The 21,694-nt window shown below is 43.5% G+C and overlaps 1 protein-coding gene across 2 annotated transcripts in view; it reads right to left on the bottom strand.

Moving 5' to 3' along the window:
* The window catches only part of RPAP1 (RNA polymerase II associated protein 1), a 334,836-nt gene that overhangs the window by 212,723 nt on the left and 100,419 nt on the right, over positions 1–21,694 (bottom strand). For both annotated transcript variants that reach the window (XM_078659654.1, XM_078659653.1), the window contains exon 7: positions 12,405–12,788. In XM_078659654.1, coding sequence (XP_078515780.1) covers positions 12,405–12,788 — 384 coding nt within the window. The remainder of the gene's footprint in view (positions 1–12,404; positions 12,789–21,694) is intronic.

Here is a 21,694-nt window from a genome sequence, read left to right as displayed (position 1 = left end):
TCCACCCTGGAAAGGATAGAGAGGGAAATACAGCAAGCGGAGATACTATACTTTCAAACAGGTCTACAGACGCACCTAGCCACTATTCGTGAAAATATTTCAGAATTTGACAACGAAGCAATTCGCGAAACAAACTTTCTGGGGTAAAATGCCAGAGCTCGCAGATACGGGGAGGGAGATCGCCCTGGTAGAGCCTTAGCTTGCACACTCAAGCAACAATTCACTTAGGCTTATATTATCCAGCTCTTAGAAAATGACTTCAGTCCTGCACGTGGGCAGTCTGCCACCCTAGATAGAATGAGGAGATCTACAAATCCCTCCATACCGCGACTCAGGACTGCCCATACTCGGAGCTGCAGACCTATCCAGACTCCATCGAATTGGTCTGGTTAAGCACGCCCACCGCAAATATTTGGACGTGCCATTTACAAAAGAGGACATCATCCAGCTTATTAACAGCTTACCTGGGGACAAGGAGTGTGGCCGACACGGCCTATCAGCATCATTCTACAAAACTTATGCCACCAAACTCGCGCCCTACTTACTGGAGGTGTATCAAGAATCCCTCGCAATAGGCCACCTCCCCCCGACAATGCGCGAAGCTGTGATCATGACAATTTTAAGGCCGGATAAGCCAGCAAACAAATGTGATTCTTATTGCCCGCTTTCCCTTATTAACATAGACGCGAAAATACTGGCCAAACAGAAAGCTAATAGACTGAAGTCGCTTCTACCCCTCTTCACAAGACCGGACCAATCCAGCTTTTTCTCCATCCTTCATCAACTAAACCCCAACCTTCCTGCGCTTTCGGGGTTCTTAGATGCCACAAAGGCATTTTACTTCCTTGTGTGGCCGTTCCTTATCACCATACTCTCCATGATTAGCTTAAGCCCAAACTTCCTGAAACGTTTCGAATTGCTTTACACTAACCCGACTGCTAGACTCAAAGTTAACGACTTGCTATCGGAACCATTCCACATGGCTCGAGGCACCAGACAGGCGAGCCCCCGTCCCCTTTATTATTCGTGATAGCAATTGAACCTCTCGCTGCCAGGATGCGCCAACACCACACAGCCAAGGGACTAGGCCCAACAGATAGAGGATTTCATAATATCAATGTATGCAGACGACATCACACTATACATACGTGAGCCTGAAATGAACCTCAACCCTACGCTGCGCAAAATTCTCCTCTTCGGAGGCATGTCAGGCATACAGGTTAATTGGTCCAAATCGACCCTCCTCGCCTTAACACTGGCCCCTATTGAATTAGTCCTAGAATTTCCACTCACCTAGGCGAATACAGCGATCAAATACCTGAGGATATGGCTCTCCAGGGAGCTACATGAGATCTGGCGCATGAATTAAGGTCCACTTATTACCTGGCTTGAAAGCAAGATCAATTTGGGCCAAACTGCCACTATCATTCGCTGGTAGGATAGCAAGCGCTAAAATGATAATTTTGCATAAGTTCCTGTACCTGTTCGCCAACATCCCCCTTCCTCTTACACAGGCCTTCTTCAAGCGACTACGCTCCTTTTTAATTTCCCTTGTCTGGGCGTGTAAACAACTGCATATCCCACGGGAGGCCCTGCAACTACCATTGGCACAGAAGGGCCTTCGGGCACCGGATTTTGAACTCAATTCATTAAGGGCTCAGGCTCAATACCTCCACTACTGGGCTCACCCCATCCAATTTCAACCCCATGTTGCATTGGAAAAAGATTTCGCTTTTCCAGCACCGCTGCCAGCCACTATTTATTATACCTACAAAAGACCAAATACAGAAATTAGTGGAGACGCTACACTGGGCGTGGGAGGGTCTTAGACGCCGAGCGCAAATCCCATTACTATATGCCCCATCTATGCCACTAGCTCTTCACTCCAGCTTCGCCCCACTGCATGATGCTGGCTCTATTCAAAGAGCCTGTCAGATGGGGCTGTCTACTTTCGCTGACCTTTACCCAGACAATGAATTCTTACATTGGCCACAAAATCCATATGAAACACACACTCCTTTCCTGGAACTGCTGCTCTACCATCAACTCAGAGCTAACTGTCAGCAAATACACAGCTCATTCCCCTCTACACCTCATTCATTTTACTCGTTGAAAAACATACTAACGGATCCATCGCCCAAGAAGTTGATCACCCGCATCTATAATATTACACAACACAATACCCTGATCACGACATCGAATGCCCAGGTGCAATGGTCCGTGGACCTTGACCCGCTACCTACTGAAAAACAATGGGCCTTCTGAGTGCTCAACTCAAACGCCTCTCTCCTAACTACAAGCTTAGCTTAATACATTTTAAATACTTACATAGGTTATACCGCACCTCACTGCAGCTACATAAAATGGGCCTGAAACCTGATGCTACATACTGGCCCTGCGCAGATACACAAGCCTCCTTCTTACACTTAGCGTGGCGCTGCGGCCCCATCTCACTGTTCTGGGAAAAGGTGTTCGACATCATCAACAAAGTGACTGGTTTCCAACATGCCCGCACTCCCCTAACAGCCCTACTAGGTCAGGTAGCTGGCTGCCTGTCAGTTATGATGCTCCTCCTAGCCAAGCGCCACATTGCAATACATTGGGGATCACCAAGCACACCCAAAGTTAACATATGAATACAGGACATTACCTACTGCCAGGAGATGCTCTCTGCGTACTGGGATCTGATGCCCACTGCGTCACGACCCAAGGACGTATGGGCCCGTTCATTGCATGGGTGGCTGCACGTACAGAAGTAACAGCTCATACACCGCCAACGCACATACATCTATAATCTCAACCAACCATATAGTTAACACGGTACGCCCCACCAAACTATCCAATCATTGTCCATGCATATGAACTTCACATTGCCGTACTCACTAAAGGTGAATATAGCAGTCATTCTACCTTTTGATACCTAACCTACAGCCTTGTTGCCTGAATGTACCCAGTAGCTGTAACATGCCGCCCACCCCAATTGATCACGAATGTTATAATCTGTTGCCACCCTCTCGATGCTCAAAAGTACTTACTCTGTCTCAATATTTGAAGCTGTTGTTGAACTTGTATGCTACCCTTTTGTTATGCTTCAAAATGATAAATAAAATACTTTTTAAAACTATGTTGTTATTGAAGGTGCTAAATTACAAACACAATTATTACTGTTATAGAATAGACTTGAGTAGAAGGATATTTATATCAGGACACTAGAGTCTAGGAAAAAAGAAGTTTTTTGAGTTGTTTGCGGAAGGTTAAGTGATTGGATTATTTACGTAGCAGCAAAGGCTGTTTGTTCCACAATTTAGATGCATTGTGCGAGAAGAGCCGGCCCTCACTTCTGTCCTTCTTGATTTTTGGGACTACTGCAAGATGCATCTCATCCGAGCGAAGGCTTCTGTTCACCTTATAGAGCCGGATCATAGATTTAATAATAGGGGGTCCAAATCCCCCTAGGGACTTTGGGCAACACATAAGGCCTTGAACTTAATTCTTTCCTTCGCCGGTAACCAATGGAGGGTGCGAAGTGCTGGTTTTGCTGAGCAGTGATACTGGGTTCCCATAAGCATTCTTGCAGCGGAGTTCTGCACAATCTGCACTTTCGAGGTGAAGTACATAGGGGCGCCCAGATAAAGGGCATTACCGTAGTCTATCTTGGAAAGGATGAGTGCCTGAACCAAAGTTTTCTTAGCTTGGTCCAGGAGAAGTGGCAAAACTTTCCACCGTTTTCCTGGCTAGGACTTTGAATGATAGCTCTTGGTCCAGCCATACACCCAAACTTTTTATCTCGGTTTTGGGGTTTGGAGGTGCTCCCATGCAAGTTGGCCACATAGTATTATCTTAAATATTTAGCTGGTTACCAAGTAGCATGAGCTCAGTTTTGTCTTGTTGAGCTTTAGATGGGATAAGCTCATCCAATTAGTGACTTCCTCCAGACAGTTAAGGAGGTCCAGGGGCGTGTAGTCTGCTTGGGACAGAGCCACCACCAGCTGAGTATCATCAGCATAAGTAACCATGTAGATCCCAAAGGGGGTGACAATCTCCGCTAATGGCTGCATATATACATTAAAAAGAGTTGGGCTCAGGGATGGGCCCTGTGGAACTCCGCACCTGAGAGGGATCGGCTTAGACAAGGTGTCACCTGTAAACACCTGAAAGCACCTGCCCTCCAAAAAGGATTGGAGCCACGCTAACACCTTGCCGGACACTCCTATATTCCGAAGACGGTATATAACTACAAAGGTTACACTATGTCATAGAGGTAAATGCTATCAAATAAAACAGTGTGGGAGGTCAGTTGAGATATATTCCAAAATAGTAAAAGATTGCCAGAATCTTCGACGTTCATCTCCATAGCCAGCTCCAAAAGAAACTGGAATAGTTTGTTCAGACTGTTCTGACAAGGCAAACTTGCACAGATCAGTGTGCATGTTTGATGGTTTAATTGGCACACAGTAAAATAGCATAAAAACAGTAAATTGGGGGGGGTGTAGAGGAGTAATGGTGTGGTGTAGTGTGTATATCTAATTTTAATCTGTGCCAACAGAACTGGGGGAAAATACATCTGAGAATGTGTTGTGACCACTAGGATATGGAAAATACGAAATAAGTCCACCTAATGTTTTATAGATTGGTGATTTAGGTTAGCTCTACTCCTGGCTCTCTGACCAGTCCATCACATATACCCATGACAGCTCCAAGTTGTTTTCCCTTTCCATGACAAACACCTCCTTAATCTGGGGAGCACCACATGGGATTAATTGGGCATAATTATTGCCAGCTCATGCCCGGAAGCTAAAACTACCAGCTGATTTTTGCTGCTAGTTTTTAGGACTGTAGGCTTACCAATTTAGAAACCGAGCATTTTCTAGTAGGGGCCACTAGAAGGTCCTGATGAGTAAGCAGTAGGGGACTGCTTACGAAACATGTAGACCAGGTAGCAAGCTAATCGCTCTACCTTAAAACCCCCTTCTTAACGTTCCCAGCTTTTTCTACTAGCCAGGGAATTTTTTATCTTTTTTATAAACACCCACACATAAATAGGTCCCTACACCTCACTGACATCACTCACCCTGCACTGTCACATAGCCTCTGTCACATATAAAGTGCTCCCGCGTAGTTTGTCAGGTCGTAGCACGCCCCGCCCCGTAGAGGGACGGGAAGACCCCCATGATGAAGCATGACACTAAAGGATTTTTTTAGTGTGTGAGGGGTATTTTAACAAGTAAATTGTGCTCTCATCTTTACCACCCTAAGAGAAAGTTTATTATTCTCACCATTCACATGAAAAAATAAAAATCATAAAATTAAAACCACCACACATTGATAGAATCCTTATGTTTATGTATGGTGTACGGTATTTATACACAATTACAAAAGGGATGGAATTAACATTGAAACGCCAATCCAAGTAGTCAAGGAATGAGAACCGCAGAAAGTAAAGAAAAAAGTAAATACAAGATAGGAAAAATAAATAAGAGCAGACAGATATGAAAAAGGAGAACCACCTTCAGAATAGGAAGCTAGATGTTTATTCAATGAAATAAACCATATCCACCTGTTGTGCCACACACGGAACTAAAGAACTAAAATTCATGATTTAGTAGCAAAACTGTGTATTGGAAGTGTGGGTCCGAAAAAGTCCCAGTGCTGGGAAGGAAGTCTCAACCCATATTCTTTTTTTTTCACTTGATGGAGGATGATTTCAGTGGCCAACTTCATAGCGTTTTTGGCCCTGCTGAGATCCGAGAGTAACACAGTCTAGGCAGCTTGCAATTTCCAAAATGTAAGGTGATGCCAATTGCTAACAATGTGAATGTTTCCTTGATCACATGGACGGTTCTAAAACTTTCAATTGCTCTGTTGTGACTACCTGTTAAATATGCCCTTTTTGCCCTAGCAGTGTGCAAAATTTGCATAATATGCTTTTGCATGATTATAAAAAATTCTGTAAATTTACGCGTAATTACGCCAAATGCAAATCCATCATTTTGTGCTATATTTGCAGCAATTTTTGCCGCAAGGACGTATTGAAACAAGTCGCTCGTGTTCTGTTGTTCCTTTACGTTCCTAGTAAAATGTTATTGTGAATGGCACATAATTAGGAAAAGTGGCATGATGGCGTAATTTTATCTAAAAAGTGTAACAAATCACGCAAATTGCATTGATGTAATGTGAATTTTGCCTAGGCCTAATCTTTGATTGTACGCTGGTAAGTAATCTCCGCTCAGTTATAAGTCTACTACTCCTTACTAAGCTTTGTGTTTCATCTATGCTGCAACTTTTTTTAAAGACTTTTCTCTGTTCGAGAACATGCCATCACCTTCAACGTGGGAGATAAATGGTCCCAAATATTTGCAAAAGTGTTTTCGATAAAAGAATGTGGTTTTCAAGGGCCTAAGCTATTTGATTTTCCCCCATTAGGTGGTGAGGTCGATTTTATTCCAACCCAGGTATATTTCAGAAACAGCTGGATAATCTTTTTCAAGCCAAATAACCTCCGGAAATAGAAAATGCACTTTGTCACCGATTGGGGGAGGGGATGGGTGGGGGGTGTATAGCGCTAACTAAACCCGAAGGTTTCAGATTGCTTTACATGAGCACCTGTTGCGTTACAGGTGGACACTCATTTTTTTATTTTATTTTTTTGTTAGGAATGGGGAAATTAAGTGATTTGCACAGAATCGCTGCCGAGATTGATAAGAAGGGAAAGTGGGGATTCAAACCTGTGACATCAAAGCACAAATGTAGCCACTGTACTGATACCTCACACGATGGCTTGCAGCTATTTCAACACCTTTGTGAGTTCCACATTTATATTTAAAGCTACTTGGTATTTTAGTCAATGGAAAGCATTTTATATAGGCGTAAATCAAATCTCAAAGGGTAAGACAGCTTTGTCAAGTTCTACCGATAGTAGGGGTGAGCAGTAAACTCTGGTGTTCTTGGCTGAGTTGCAGAGCTCTGTGTCTTCTGCGCTCCACTTAGAGCGCAGAGTTTCAGAAAAACTCCCCCAACAGCTGCGTGGCAGAGTTTTTCCTCATCTGTAGCTCGCCAACATTAAGTTGGCGAGCGAGAAAAATCAAGTGCTAAACCGCTTCCCGGTGAGATTTCTCAATGCAGACATTCGTAGTAAGTTGAAACCATTCGCGTTGAGAACGCTGCCGCTCAAGAAGGAAATCTACTGCAGCAGTGCCCTCTGGTGTGCCACATAGTACTGCTCGCGCTTTTACAGCGCGTACAAGCTGCCGGTGCTACAAATCAGCATGAGCGGTGTGACGTACCAAACTCGTTCGTGAACCTCCTCGGAATGTCGTGGCGCTTTTAAGTACTTCTGCGAAATTTCGTGGAGTAAAACTCTGCAAGTTTTAGCCTACCCCTAACCGACAGCCAGTAGACCTCCCAAAGGTAACATTTTCACAGAAATACTGTAGAATGTCTCACTTAGGAAAATCTCTGCTGGGGTCAGCCAGGCGACATGTACACAGAATCAATCACCACAGCCATAAGAGTTTTATGATGTGAAGGCATCCTGTTTATTTTAAAGACAGGTTAAGATCCAGCTCCTCATGAGTCCCATAAGATACAAAAACACAGGGTGCATCCAGCAGGTCAATGCATTTTGGCATTTTTCACCAGAGGAAAAGATACACTGAACTCTGAACTCCAACCTTCGTGCTGTTGCACACCCTGAGAGTCAAGGGTTTGCATGTATAAAGGTCCCTGCCTGTTCCTTTACTAATTGATAGAAGGTCAGCATTGTGATCTCTGCCCTGTCTGTTGACCATTCATAATAAAATATACTATTGGATATTTTTACTGGACTGTTAAATGTTTTAACTTTTAGTCACATCTAGTTTATAACAAGATTTCTGACATAATGAGGAATCAAATACCCTACAAATACCAAGTGTGAAATGGATCTCTGATTATTGCAAAATGTGTTTCTGTAGCCCTCTCCAAATGAGCTCAAAAAACCGTTTTCATCAAGAAAAGAACCCCTCTTCTGAAACCTGCATCAAAAAGATGCGTGGAAAGAAACAATACTGCACATGAAAGCAGCCATCTCAACAATATCCCTTCTTAAAAGAGAAGAGCAAGCAGTGAGATCAGCAAGCATGCCCTCACAGTGGTCTTATCACAAGCCAGCAATTGATTTTCCCTGTAAGGGAATCCTTGAGCTGGGCTTGCTGGGGTCTCAAGAGGCATAGTGGTGTCCTTCAGCACTTCATGCATCAAAGAGGTTGCGCAAGATGCACAGTCTGTGCCAAACAAAGGAGCGGTGGAAAAATCAAGTGGTAAACATCCATTTCAAATACAGTGTGGAGGACATGCTGAGAAGCACTGCAATGAGTGGGTCAGAGGGCCGCAGAACAGAGAACGCTTCAGAAGAGAAAACCACAAGACTTCTGCAACAAAGGAGTTAGGGTGTTTGATGGGCAAGAAGCAATGCCAAGTACGCAAAGATAACGGAGGGAAAGCAGTGAAGATGGCAAAGTCAAAACAAGTGTAAATAAAAAGCAGAATGTACTGTTGAGGAACATTCACAAGGAGTTGACTGTGAGTGGACAAGAACTGGAGGCTGATATAATAGCAATTTCAGGAATAGGTAAAGGAAATTAGGGAAAACCTGGAAATGTAAATAGCAGACCTCCTTAGAACCAAACACTCCTGATCGGAGGAGTGATCAGGAATAACTGGACGCAACAAGCACAGTCAAAACCAATATGTAGGGTATTTGAAAGAGGTTAGCTGAACTTTTGGCTTTGCCAATATGCTGGGACGGAAAAGTCCTCTGCATGGTAATGCATGCAGCAAAGCCCAAAGTGCCCACCTGTACTAATGTCTGGAACTCTAATGCTGATTTTTGTTGTCATAAGCAAACACAGATTATGCCTGTGCACCATGTAATAGACCTAACAGACTATAGTCTTACTGGACCAGGAGAGACACACAAAGTACTACCCTCATAATGGTGGAAGGCAACTACCTTCACCAGGAGTTAGGCAGCATGAGCGCCTTGGCGGCATGAGCGCCTTGGCGGCAGCTCACCATGTAGTAATCAGCAGGTCCTTTTTAACTTGTGTCACTGGAGTAAGGCCTATGGGCCCACTCACCTTAAAGTTTAGCTGCTGTGTGCTTAACTCACCCCTTGGCCTATATTGGGTTGATGTGAAGTGCAGCACCAAGCAGGAGAGAGGTATCTCTGCTGGGTGCCTGTGTGCCTGGGAAGGCTACAGTACAAGGATCATGAAGTACCGTGCAGTGTGCGTATGTTAAATGCATATGCTGAGTGTATGTGAATGGAATAGTACATGAAGATAGTGCCGTGCAGTGTGTGCATGTTGAATACACACGCTGGCTGTAGCTGCGCCTATCAATGGTACAATAGATGATGGATGTAGTGCTCTGCAGTGTGAGCATGTTCAATGCATATGCTGGGTGTATGTGCACCTGGGAATGATACAATACACAATGGACATAATGCTAGGCAGTTGGTGCAGTTGATTGCATATGCTGGGTGTATGGGTGCCTATGAGAGTCACAATACAAAGGATCCAGTGCTGCGCAGTGCATGCATGGTAAATGTATGTGCTGGGTATATGTATACCCATGCAAGGTACAGTGCTGTGCAGTGTGTGTAGGATGTATACATGCACTGGATGTAAGTGTGCCTGTGAATTGTACATAGCATGGAGTATGGGTCTGGGCCCTGGGCTAACCTTTTGATCCATATATCACTGTGGCTGACATCCAGGTGTTAAATCTAGTCACTTCCATGGCTTGTGTTGTGGGACGATCAGCTTTGGAATTGCTCTTGCTGTGACAGTCAGCCTTTCAAGAGGAAGAGAGAGTAGAGGAGCGGGCACTTAAAAAAAAAAAGCAGAACCCCAACATAAAACTTCAAAGACTCAGACCCTAAATCAGTAGTTCTCAAACTTTGCACTGCGGCACCGCGGTGCACCGCAAACACCATCCATGGGCGCCGCAGTCTTTTTTGCTGAGCATAGTTCATCATGAATTACACCGGACTCTGGAGTGCAGGTCAAGTGCGTTGTGTCTGGTGACAGATGGTGCATTTTCTGCCTTTTGACAACGCACCGGAGAGCACGAGACATTGAAGCAGGCAGTCTTCTCTTCTGCTAAAGCCGGCAAGTTGTTTGCAAAACATATATAACCCACACTGACCGGGATCACCCCAGGCCGTGGCAGAATATAAACATCCACAGCCCCGAAAGAAATTGCCAGCCGGACATGGGCCGGATAGCAGGCTACACCACATCATCATCTTGCGGAGTTAGCCGTAAAGGCAATATTCGCACCGTAGTGGCGACTAGTCAAATCACCATTATGATGAAAACAAAACATACTGGTCAGTATCTTCAAAAGACATGCAAGTTGTAAACCCCCATAGGCTAGCACAGGGCACATTGTATTCATGTTTACATGCAAAGTGTATGGTTCTTGCACTGTTTCGGATGCCTTCAGGATCTGGAAGAAGTACCTTTTTATTTCCGTGACCACACTGATTCGTACGGCGCCTGGACCTCTGGAGTGATGCAGAGCCAGTGTTACAAGTTACCATGGAGCATTCAACAACAGCACCCAAAATGGGCAGAGAGGAAGAGGAACTTCTGACATTTAAAGAGCTGCTGTTCAGAGGGAGGGGCGAGTGCGAGCAGTTGTTACAGATGTTTAGATTCACAAAAGTGAGCAGATATGTTGATTCCCGCAGTACAGTACAATGGAGCAGGTATTTCGAGAGTTCATTTTAATGCCTGCAGTGACCCCTACAAAAGATACTGGTGATGTTTAACTAATGCAGTACAGGGTAAAGAGATAGTCTTTGAAGTGTAATCTTATGTAATTTAAAATTGTTATTCCAATTTGCCTTTCCGTGTAAATTCTTGCTTGCAGGAAACTGGTTTGGAGGAGAAATATTTTGTGGGAACTGAGAATTTAAGAGAAGTGGACGTTTATCAGATCGTGGAGTTTGTCCTTTCGGCAGGGGTCATCAGGTGAGGTCCATGATCAGCCACGAGATATAACTGACAGGGTAGCTCAAAGCTGGTTCTCTTGTTTTTAAAAGAGAAATAACCCCAACATTCCTCCGGAAAGAGCAACTCACCCCAGTACTCGAGACTGGAATGAGACTTTACCCATGTGAATAAGTGGCACACCCATTTGCAGTAGCACACTGTTTTCACACAAGAAGAGTACATGAGCATAATTTATTTTTAAAATCCAGATCTTTTATCACAAATAAAACAAAGAATAAAGATGACAAGCTTTTAGTTGTTAGCCTGCATGCCATATTTCTTTTGATACATGAATCAATCAGTTGTTTAACAGGGAGAGGGTTGATGTGGGTGGGAATGAAAAGGGACAAATGAGTCATAGGAAGACTAGGGAAAGTGGAACCAGTGGGCATGTTCATCTGAAATAGTGGAGGAACATGATTTGGCATCTGAAAATTGACTATAAGAAGGGGATTTCTTACAGCCCTGAAATTATTGAACTTAAATTAGAGTGGGAGAAAGATGCATGCACACTGGAAGAAAATGTCAGCCTGGACCATGACAATCCCAGTCAAACTACGGCTCACCCAATTAAAATACATGCGTAGGACATACTATATACCAGAGAGACTGCAGAAGAAGGGCAAAATGCCCCTATACAACATTTCTGAGCTGCCAAACCGAAAAATGGAACTTAATCCACATAACCTGGTTTTGGACAATGATACCAAGATACTAACGCTACCACCGGTGGCCCAGTCACCAAAACTAGCACAGTTGGGAATAATGAAGGAGGAAGAGGTTTAGCTCAGATATATAAAGATATTGATTGGCTTGAAGCTTTTATTCGTTAAGAGAAATTTATGTTTTGTTATAATTAAAAACTAATAAAAAATATTTATACAAAAGAATAGCACTGGCTGAAGAATGTGTTGTTGTGTCTGTAGGTTCTGTGACTGTTGAGGTATGCACTCTTGCCCCCCACACTACCTCCTTCAACAGCCTCAGACACCAGATCTGGTGCCCATTAGCCAGTCTGCTCTGTGGCCACCCAAAATGGAGTCCGACACGGGATATGGCCACTCTGAACAAAAAATAAAATCTAAGCATAATTTGAATAATGAAAGATGTAAACCAATGTAAAATGGTTTATTTAGGAAATGGAATTTTTGTAGTTATATACTGATTGAATAGCTCTTCAAAGCGGTTATCAAGGAAAACAATAACTGTGAAGCCTACGGTGGAAGCTATACATTGATCTTGGTATTAGTTCACCTTTGATTGAACATATTTTGATAGGGAGGGGCAGAATTTCCTATTCTGATTATTTTTAGGCTCTATCCGTAGCACATCCTTTGATTGGACTGATACGGTGTTATTTCTTACCTGCAATTTCCATTGTTTCATCCTTGTCCTTCAAATTATCTTTGTTCGTGGAAGAAACTATGCTGTCATCTGTCACAAGTTCATCGATGTTCAGCGAAGGCTCCAAAGTTTCTTCCTTTGTTGGTTTCTCCACATTACCAAATGACTTGGTGCATCCATCCTTTGACGAAAAATCCACGAGTTCTTCCTTAAGTAAGCCCTCGCACTTTGTTGGCGTGAGTTTACTGTGTCCCTGTTCACAGGAATCCATGCTTACTCCAGTCTGAAATTCATCCCCAGAACACACAGCAACTTTATTGTTAGGCAATTCGGGTAAATCTGCTTTCACTCTTCTTGCTCTTCCTCCTGAACCTTGGGACTTCAAAAAGGAAATCAAACTAGGATCTATAGGAAATAAAAAGGAGGTTTCTGATTAGATGTTTAAAACAACACGTTCACATCTTTCAAGATACCCTTGTTGTGAAATACAGAATGAAAGTAAATACAATTTTACGTTCCAAAATCATCAGCGAAGTCCCTTGTAACTCAGTGTACATCAAAAATAAACCGTCTCTGTAACAGGATGAGCATGCTGAAGTCCATAGAATATTGAAGGCTTGGCCAACATGTATCAAAACAGATTCTCACAATTCCCAAAACAACATTAAAACGGTTGCAAAGTAACCCCGTTGAGACACTGCTATCCAGTACCCAATGAATGTGCTTTGATCCCTAAAACATGTCGAAGTTGGCTTAAAAGCGGATTAGCAGATTGAACTTCCCTAAGAGGCCATAGCATATCCAATGACATGAAACATTAACTGTCACCTGTGGTCTGCTGGAGTGGCAGTGAGATCCTGGTTTCAGGCCTACTCTGTGTAGCCTGATAGCAGCATCTTGAACCCTGCTGCATAAACCTGTCAAAATTACCCTTTTGACAAGTATGGAAACCTGATTTTAAATATTAAATAGATCACCCCCAAGCACACCTTGCAGCTCACAAGGCAGGAAGCATTATATTTATAAGTGGAACAAGTGCTACGTTACAAATGGCATATTTCTCCCTTGACTTAGCCCAACACAGCATTGTTGCTGCTCAGGATGCAGCTAGCCCACAGATAAATTATAGTATAGCTTATCAAATTTAATCTGCACCTTTTCATCTGTACCAACTACAGACCACATCCAAAGACTTAATTCAATGTTTTAAAAAAGTCAAATTGAAGTCTAATTGGTAGTAAATAATACCCTGCCTGAAGCTTCAGGAGGATAATTTGTATTAGCTCACCAGCAACTGCCCAACCTGTAGGTGGCCTGAAGCAGAAGTGAAAGAGGTGTGAAAACTGTTTACGGATCAGGGAGAATTGAAGTGGGGTGGTGTTTTCTTCCCCTGGCTGGAAGACCAGCTGGCATGGGCCCAGGCATTTAACTAACTTCAAAGATGCTTGCCCTGTCCCTAGCAAATATTAAGTAACACTCGGAAAGTCCCAGGTTTTGATTCCCTTGTCAGACTGGCACCAAACCCAGTGGGAAGAAAGCTATCCTTCGAACCAGTTTTGAGTGACCACAGAGGAGGGAACTATTTATTACCTGGCCATACCTTTACATTTACATTTACATTTTAACGCTGATGGATTAATTATGTGACTGGAGATGAGTGTCTGAAAAGTTTAAGAGCTCCGTCCATCATCTCCTTGTATTTGCTTTGTTCGCCATAAGTTGGCAGGGTATGCCGAGAGGTGGGTCCCTTGCTCACTTTGCCACTGGATTCAAGCTAGCCAGGCTGATGAGGGTTAAAAACCCAAAACCGGTCCCAGGATGCTTGTTTCCGGTCCAAGAAAGACTGGCTTGGCAGTTCAGGCTGAACTGTTCCCATGAGGAACGGTGTCAAGACTGATTTGCATATGGCTGGGTCTGGCATGGGGTGGTGAAGTGAGCTAAAGAACGATGATGGATTCAACCCAGATATGCGACTGAGGGTGGGTGTCTGAAAATGTTTCAGTGATCCGTCTTTCATCTCCTTGTGTTTGCTTTGGGCACATAGGCTCTGCATAGCAGGAGAAGGGGACTGTTGAATTGTTAGTGCTAAGGTGAACAGGAATTGCTGAACAAGTGGGCAGTTTTACCTGGATGGTTAGGGAGCGCCCAGGAGTCTCTCCCACCAACTAGCTGCTGCCATGAATTAATGCGACACTGCAAGACACCTCCTCAGAACACTTTCTGAACCTGCAGAATTTGCAAAGATGACTGGATGTGCTCCCTGTGACCTGAGGGGAGCCCTAAGGGACTGGACCTGCTCCCCTAAAGTTCTAATCTCCAAGGTTCAGTTTGCTGACCTACTGTGAGGCTACAGGGACACAACAAGCTGCAAGAGGACTTTTTCTGAAACAAATCTGCTGACCAGTGACAGCTGGAGTTGGACTGGACTTTGCTGTTGACCTCTGCTTCTTAACCAGAGAGTCTCTAAATTCTCTCCTACAAGGTCATCAGGCCTTATAAGTGTACTACTATGGTTGTTTGGGCAGCAGAATAAAGTTTTGAAACTTTGAAAAATGTTTCCTCTATAATGTACTGTGAGGAAAAATATCAAATTGGCAGTTCCGTGGGATAAGATTCAACATCAATTTCATTACGGTCAAGGTTCCCAGCACCTTCGAAACAACAACCAAGTTCCATTCTGTTTTGGAACTTTGAAAATTTTCTATGAGAATTCGCCAAAGCTCCAGAGGGCTCCAACCTCCCTAAAGTATATAGTTTTCAGTTCCACAGCTGCGGCTATGTTTTTCAGCTGCTACCCGCTCAAGGAGGATTTGTCTTCTTTAAAGCTGGAAAATTCCCTTTTAGTATTGGGACGTAAAAAAACATTTTGATTTCCAGACGTTCACCTGGACTAATTCACTTGTTGTTTCTGACCAGGGCTGCATCACAGTTGGCCTTAAATCGTCCCTAGATCCCAGTGTACCGCTTCTATAGCCTGATTAGCGCTGTGTGCTTTTTAGCATTATTTTTGCTTCCATTTTTTAGAAATCATAGCTACTGTTGTTTTTTTTGTCGTTTTACTTATACATTTTTTGTCACTTTATTTTATAACTGGACGTGGAACTTTATTGTGTTTTGTGTGATTATTTCTACTGTGTATACACTGCCTAAATACTTTACACGTTACAAGGGATGGAGCCCAGGTTATTATATTTAATTTGTGTTACACCTACAAGCTGGTGCTCTTTCTTGTTGAAGTGGACACTTGTCTACCCCAAATAATAATAATAATAATCCACTTTCCCATAAAAACATGAATATTTTAGGTTGTGTATATGCACATGTCTGGTGCTGTTGGGGGGTTGAAAGCCGGACTCCTAGGTTTGGGATCTGGTTAGCCTTGGGCCTTTTTTGCTCCCCCTCCTTCTCCTGAGGTGAAGCTCCGCCCCCTCCCCCCAACAATGTTTTCCTCACTCCCAACCTCCCTTTCTCCTATGGGAGATCCGCAATGGGTACATGCTGCCACTGCTGGTGATCCATTATATCTGTTAATGTTGTTAGACTCCTTTTGTTTTCAATTATTTTGATCATGAATAAAAACAAAATGCATGTGTAGTTTCACTTATTGTTCATCGGTTATAGGCCGGGGATGCCTAGTCGTGTCTCAGACCTGATGTGGCTACTGTACTTACTTGGTCCTCAGTCCCAAATGTGGATAAATATTCAACTTGTTTTAATTTGATGGAAGGCTCCATTGGACTGCAATACTTTATTCACTGTGATAACGACATAAGTACTGCACTGTCCTGTTGCGTGCTATGCCACTGCTAAAAAAAACAAGTTTAAAAAAAAACCACCAAAAACAATACACCTTTTTTGTGAAAACATGAACACTGAGTGCAATTCGTGGGTTTGCACTGTAAACTTCAACACCAAAATGTGTTAATCTAAGCAGCAGGTTGACCAAACCACTTTTAGAGAACAGACCATTTGAAATATTTACTTACTTTCAACTATGGTCCCATTGTGATCTATGCATATTACTATATTATGAATATTTCCACTAATTAGGAGAGGAAAGGTGGAGTAAAATATTAAAATAATGTATTCTGTATCAAAACATATAAGAAAGCAGAGAGTAGTACCTAAAACAGTATATTTCAGAAGAGGTGTGGTCTTAGGAAAAGTGGGAGAGAAAAACAAATACACAATGTAACAAAAAAATAAGTCATACTATGAGTGTCAAGCTACAGTTGTTGACATTGCTCACTAGGAATAAATGCAAATAGATGAGCTATTTTTCCTAGTAGTGACTGAAATGCTATTTTTCCTGGTAGAGCTCATCGCTTGCCTACTAACCTAACAGTGATTTTGCCACAGATTTAAATCTCTTGCTATCCTCCTGATAGAGCAAGCTTCGCATCGCGACTTGCTCGAGTCATGAACCTCGCCCGTGTGTAATCAATTAATAAAATTTGTACGTCTTACTAATCTTTTATTTTTATATTCGAACGAGGTAGAGGAAGCTTGCGTACGTGTATTTCTAATACAACTAATCCGTGTTCCTAAACATGGCCGCCGATTGGAAAATTGCTTCTGCGCATGCGTCAGTCACACTCACGTGACCTGACGTAGTTATAAGTTTGGTGGGAAAGGGTGCGCATGCGTAATACGCAGCTTTGGCAATAACGTGGTATTGCTCGTGCAGTTGCTCTTGTGACAGTGTATATTTTGCTAATTTCTAATTGCATAGTATATTTTTATAGTGATAAGAATAAAGTACAAAATTATGACATGTAATGCATTCATTTATTTCTATGTATTAATTTGTTCTCGCTTACTTTTCATGTACTGCGGGGAATGGGGGCCCGAACCGGTTGGGAGCCATAGTGAAGGTCCCTTCTGCGCATACTCGTGGTGCACTGAAAGGTGGCAACATTGGACAGTGGAACTCAGCCAGCTGGCAGCCACAGTCAAGATGCTCATGGGAAAGCCACCTCTGCCCTACGAGAATGGAGAAAGTTGCTCCTTATATGATACATTGTGTGTAGCGATATTGTTTGCTGTACAGCTTCCCATGGGAACCCCAATCTCGCTAGGCGGTACCCAGAGATGCAAAGTAGGCCTCCAAATAGTCTATTCTGATTGGTGTGTTACCCAAACCCTACCTTAGGACCAATCCAAATTGAGGGATTCTGACACTTTGCAACATTGGGGGGTGGTACACCGTCCCAAAACAGTATATCTACCCTGGGTTCACCTAGGGAAATTGTCCGACTTGTCTGGTTTAGCTGACCTGTCACTGACCCAACGCACTCAATAGGTGACTGAAGATACAGAGCGCTGCGGAGCACTCTGTCCGAAATTGACCATAGACTAAGGTTTTACTAAACCTTAAGGTGCTGGCGGGAAGCACTTTGCTGGGAGTTCGCTGACCCAATCGGGGTCGTGATCGATAGCTGCAGAGAGGGTGGAGCGCAGGCGTTGCTTCCGAACTGCGGGTGCCGGTCCTGTCCTGAGGGTCCTGTCCGAGTGGTCCTGTCCTGATCCTAATCTGGTCTTCCTGTCCTGTCCGGGGTGTCCATTCTGCACCTGCTGTCCATTGAGGGGTATCCTTCCTTGAGGGTTTCCTGTCCTTAACTGACCCGTGGCCAGGGTTTGGTTTCCACACCAGTCTAGGTAAATATTCCTCTGAAAACTCTGAATCTTGCACCTTTCTGAATTTCTGTCCTTTGCTTTAATAAAGACATACCTTTTGCATATGTTTACTTTTCCATGCTTTTCCGCAGCCATTTAAACATAAAGTCATTTGCAGTTGTTTCGTAACGTGTTCCTATGTTATCCTACCTGTTAGAAATTATATTTTGCATTGCAGTTTGTCACTTTCTCATATGGTCTAGAACCTCCTTACTTAAATTGTCTAAAGAACTTTTGCCTTAAAGCATAGCGTGTCTCTCTTCATAGACTCTCCTATAGTTATATAGGATCTTTGAATTTACCATAGTATAAACTTTTACAATAGGGAATCTCTAGTACGTGCATAAGATTGTTTCCTTAATGAATGTCCATTCTTAAACTTTTTTCAAAATCTGCATAGCCTATTCCCGTTGCATCTCATATCAGAATTTCAATGGTTACCCTGACTTTATTTCTCTATAGTTATGTACTTTTCATTATTTTGATTATTGATTGTCTTATTCTTGTAAATCTAATGATTTCTGAGAACGAACTTTAGATAAAGACCTTAAAACTTCCAGTTGTCCGTGGTCATTTACAAAGAGAATTTGAATGTTATTTGTTGGGTTTGTATTTTGCTGCCTTTCCTTTTACAGCTAGCTCCCTGATCCATTGTGGTCATAGGTACCCGCATCGGTGGATGGTAAGTCGGGTATTCTGAAGAATAACGAAAGGAAATCACAAATTATTGATAGTAGACCGTGAGGTCATCCGATCAATGTATATGGTGAGTTGAAATACATGGGCCCGAAGCCGGAAGTGGCGAAATTATTGGTCGGGTGACCCGCGCGCTCTATCAGTATTTTCTGGTAGCAGAGTTATGGTTAGGGAATAGTTGAAGGTTAGGTAGGACTAGTTAGGCTAAGTCAAGTCGGTAGCTGCTAGTATATTGATGCTGCTACAAGAGCGGCCATTTCGGGGGACTTGATCACTCTCTTGAGAATGCGTTGCTTTTGAAATTTATGAATTGTTTGAAAATTGTTATTCTTGTTCTTATATGGTTATATGTATTAATCCATGCGTATGTAAAACGGTTTGTTAAGTGTTGTCGGAACTCCCCGGGGAATTGAATGGCAAAGTGGTGAATAGAATCCATTTGCCTCGAGGTCGCAGGCTCAAGGAAAGTTAGGTGCAGGTTAGGTAGAACCGGAAGCACTAACTAGGGCTTTTTCTGAATACATGTGTGAATAAATGTTAGTAACGAGGTTCATTGGCAAAATTCCCATAGTGGCGTAACCTAATAAGGGTCACATCGGAAGAGTAGCAGGTTCATCGGGGCTTGGGTGAAAGCAAAGGGGTCCGCTGGGAAACCTTAGACTCGGATATATCCCGGAAAGAGTGGATGGGTCTAGGGAAGTAACAGGTTCACTGATGCTAGAGTGAAGGGTAGGCGGAAGAGATCTACCCGTAGTGTGTGAAAAGTAAATGGAAGTAGTTTACTTGCAGTAAAACAACTCTTTTCTGTCTAGACACTTGAGCACTGTGGCGAATGTGTATTCGTTGTAAAATAACCAAGCACGAGCACTTTAGAAAGAAAGAAAGTTTCCGTTACCTTGTGAAGGGAGGGAGTCAGTCGCGAAGCGTCTCTGACGTCACTCTGTGCTGCGCTGGGATTGGTAGAAACAGCGGGCGGGTAGCGGGGCTGGAATTGTGAAGGAGGGGTGAGCGCCGAAGCGTGAGAACTGTCTCGCGAAAAGGCCGCGCACCCATTGGCCGAAAATATTTGAACTCGTGCACCCCATTGGTCGCACGGAATTACAAGACGCATTCTGATTGGAGGTAATTTTGTAAACCAAGTTAGGCGTAGGAATCGTATGCGGCACTCGTATACTCCAGAGACTAGACCCGATCCAAGAAACCTAGGGTTTGAAAGGGATCAGTGGAAGGCTAATAGATACGGCATTATGTACGGAAATAAGCGAAAAATGTCCCTTGTAAATAAGGTAAAGAATTACTTCAAAAAGGACAAGCCGATTCAAACTAGAGAGGGCATTGTTATTCCACCACCAAATACTCCCGCCTCTTTCATGATGTTTGACAGAGGGTACAATACATGTGTGTGGTTAGAAAATTGGGTGAAATACACAAAAGACGACGGAATAATGGCCTTTCCGTTAGAAGGTACCTTTAATGGTAGGATCTTATTCAACTTAAGAACCCGAATGAATGGATTACATCCCAGACCGAGACTAACGCAGTATGAGGCATTAGAGGAATGGGAGATTGAGGCTTTCCAAAGAGAAAAGCCCCGAATGGATAAAGGGCTGACAAAGTATTACCCAAAACTGAAACAAGAAACCAGAGACAAAAAGATGAAACAATGGAGACAGAGTATGATTGTTGAGGGAGTGTTTCCCATGATGCCAGCAGAAGATCCTCCTGGGGGGGGGGGGGGAAAGAACAGAAAAGACCAAACATTGGGGGCCCCTGGGAGAATCAGATGACGAATTGTTAGATGACATATGCATGAGAAGTCCGCCTCCTTATAATGAGGGACACCGACCTTCGAGTGCAGGAGATATTCCCCGGAGACCCCTACAAAGGGAGGAGGTCAGGTCTGCAAGTGTGGGAGGGGATTATCTAATTCCTCCTTATACTGAGAATCTGGGACCCGTAGAAACCAGAAGTATTTACCCTAGGAGACCCGTGGGTGGGGAGACGGGATATTCACGTGAAGGAGATTTTTGCTCTCGTCCCCCCTACGGAGGTGAGGTCCTTGAGTTCAGGAATGCCACGATTACAGTCCCGGGATGAGGAAGATCAGAGAATTCTAGGCACAGGAAGTCTGTTTCAGAAACCTAATTATGGCGGAGGACCAAGTGAGACACATCCCACTGCCCCGAGTTATGCTCCCATTCTAACCCCGCAGGTGTTACATGGAAACACTTTGGACAGGTTATTAGAAGAGAAAGAGCGGGAAGCGCTAGGAAATCAGAGAGCTGAGATAATACAGAAGATGTCACAGCTAAATGCAAGTCCTGAAGCCTTAACGATCCCAGTAACAATCGGACCGGTGGTTCCGTTGTATGGGGACCGTCAAGGAAGTCCGAAACCTCCCGTAATTACTCCTGTCATTGCACCGACCAGACCAGAACCATTAATTGTAGATGACCAGACAAGTGAGTGCGAGTCGGAGGTCTCGCTGCTAGATCTGCCCGTTAGAAATACAGGAAAAAGGATACAGAAAAGACATAATCCTTTTAATGCGAGGGAAATTCAGATGGAATCGACCTCAGGTACGAAGAGTGTCACATTGGTGACTCCGGAAGAAATCGAAAGATGGAGTCAAGAATTTGAAAAACAAGCGTCCCCAACGAAACCTTTAGATCTCTACAAGCTGAGAATAGAAATAGAGGAATTGATGGCAGGAAACGTAGGATTAGACAGATTAAATACCTACTCCGAAAACGAAATGCTGTTTATCTGCAAGAGTCTCACTCGAAATACCCGAGTGCTTCATGAAAAACTGACAGACACTGCTGCTAGCATGGGAATAGATATTTCAAGATCGAAACCGCTGCGAAAACCATACAGGGCAGATTTCTCAGACAAGGATTTGGAAAACTTGAATGTTTTAGGGAAGAAAGCACAGGTCA

This window comes from Lissotriton helveticus, chromosome 9 (genome assembly GCF_964261635.1).
Source record: "Lissotriton helveticus chromosome 9, aLisHel1.1, whole genome shotgun sequence".
NCBI classification, from domain to species: domain Eukaryota; kingdom Metazoa; phylum Chordata; class Amphibia; order Caudata; family Salamandridae; genus Lissotriton; species Lissotriton helveticus.
The sequence above is the reverse complement of the archived record's forward strand: the minus strand, read 5'-3'. Positions and strand labels throughout refer to the sequence as shown.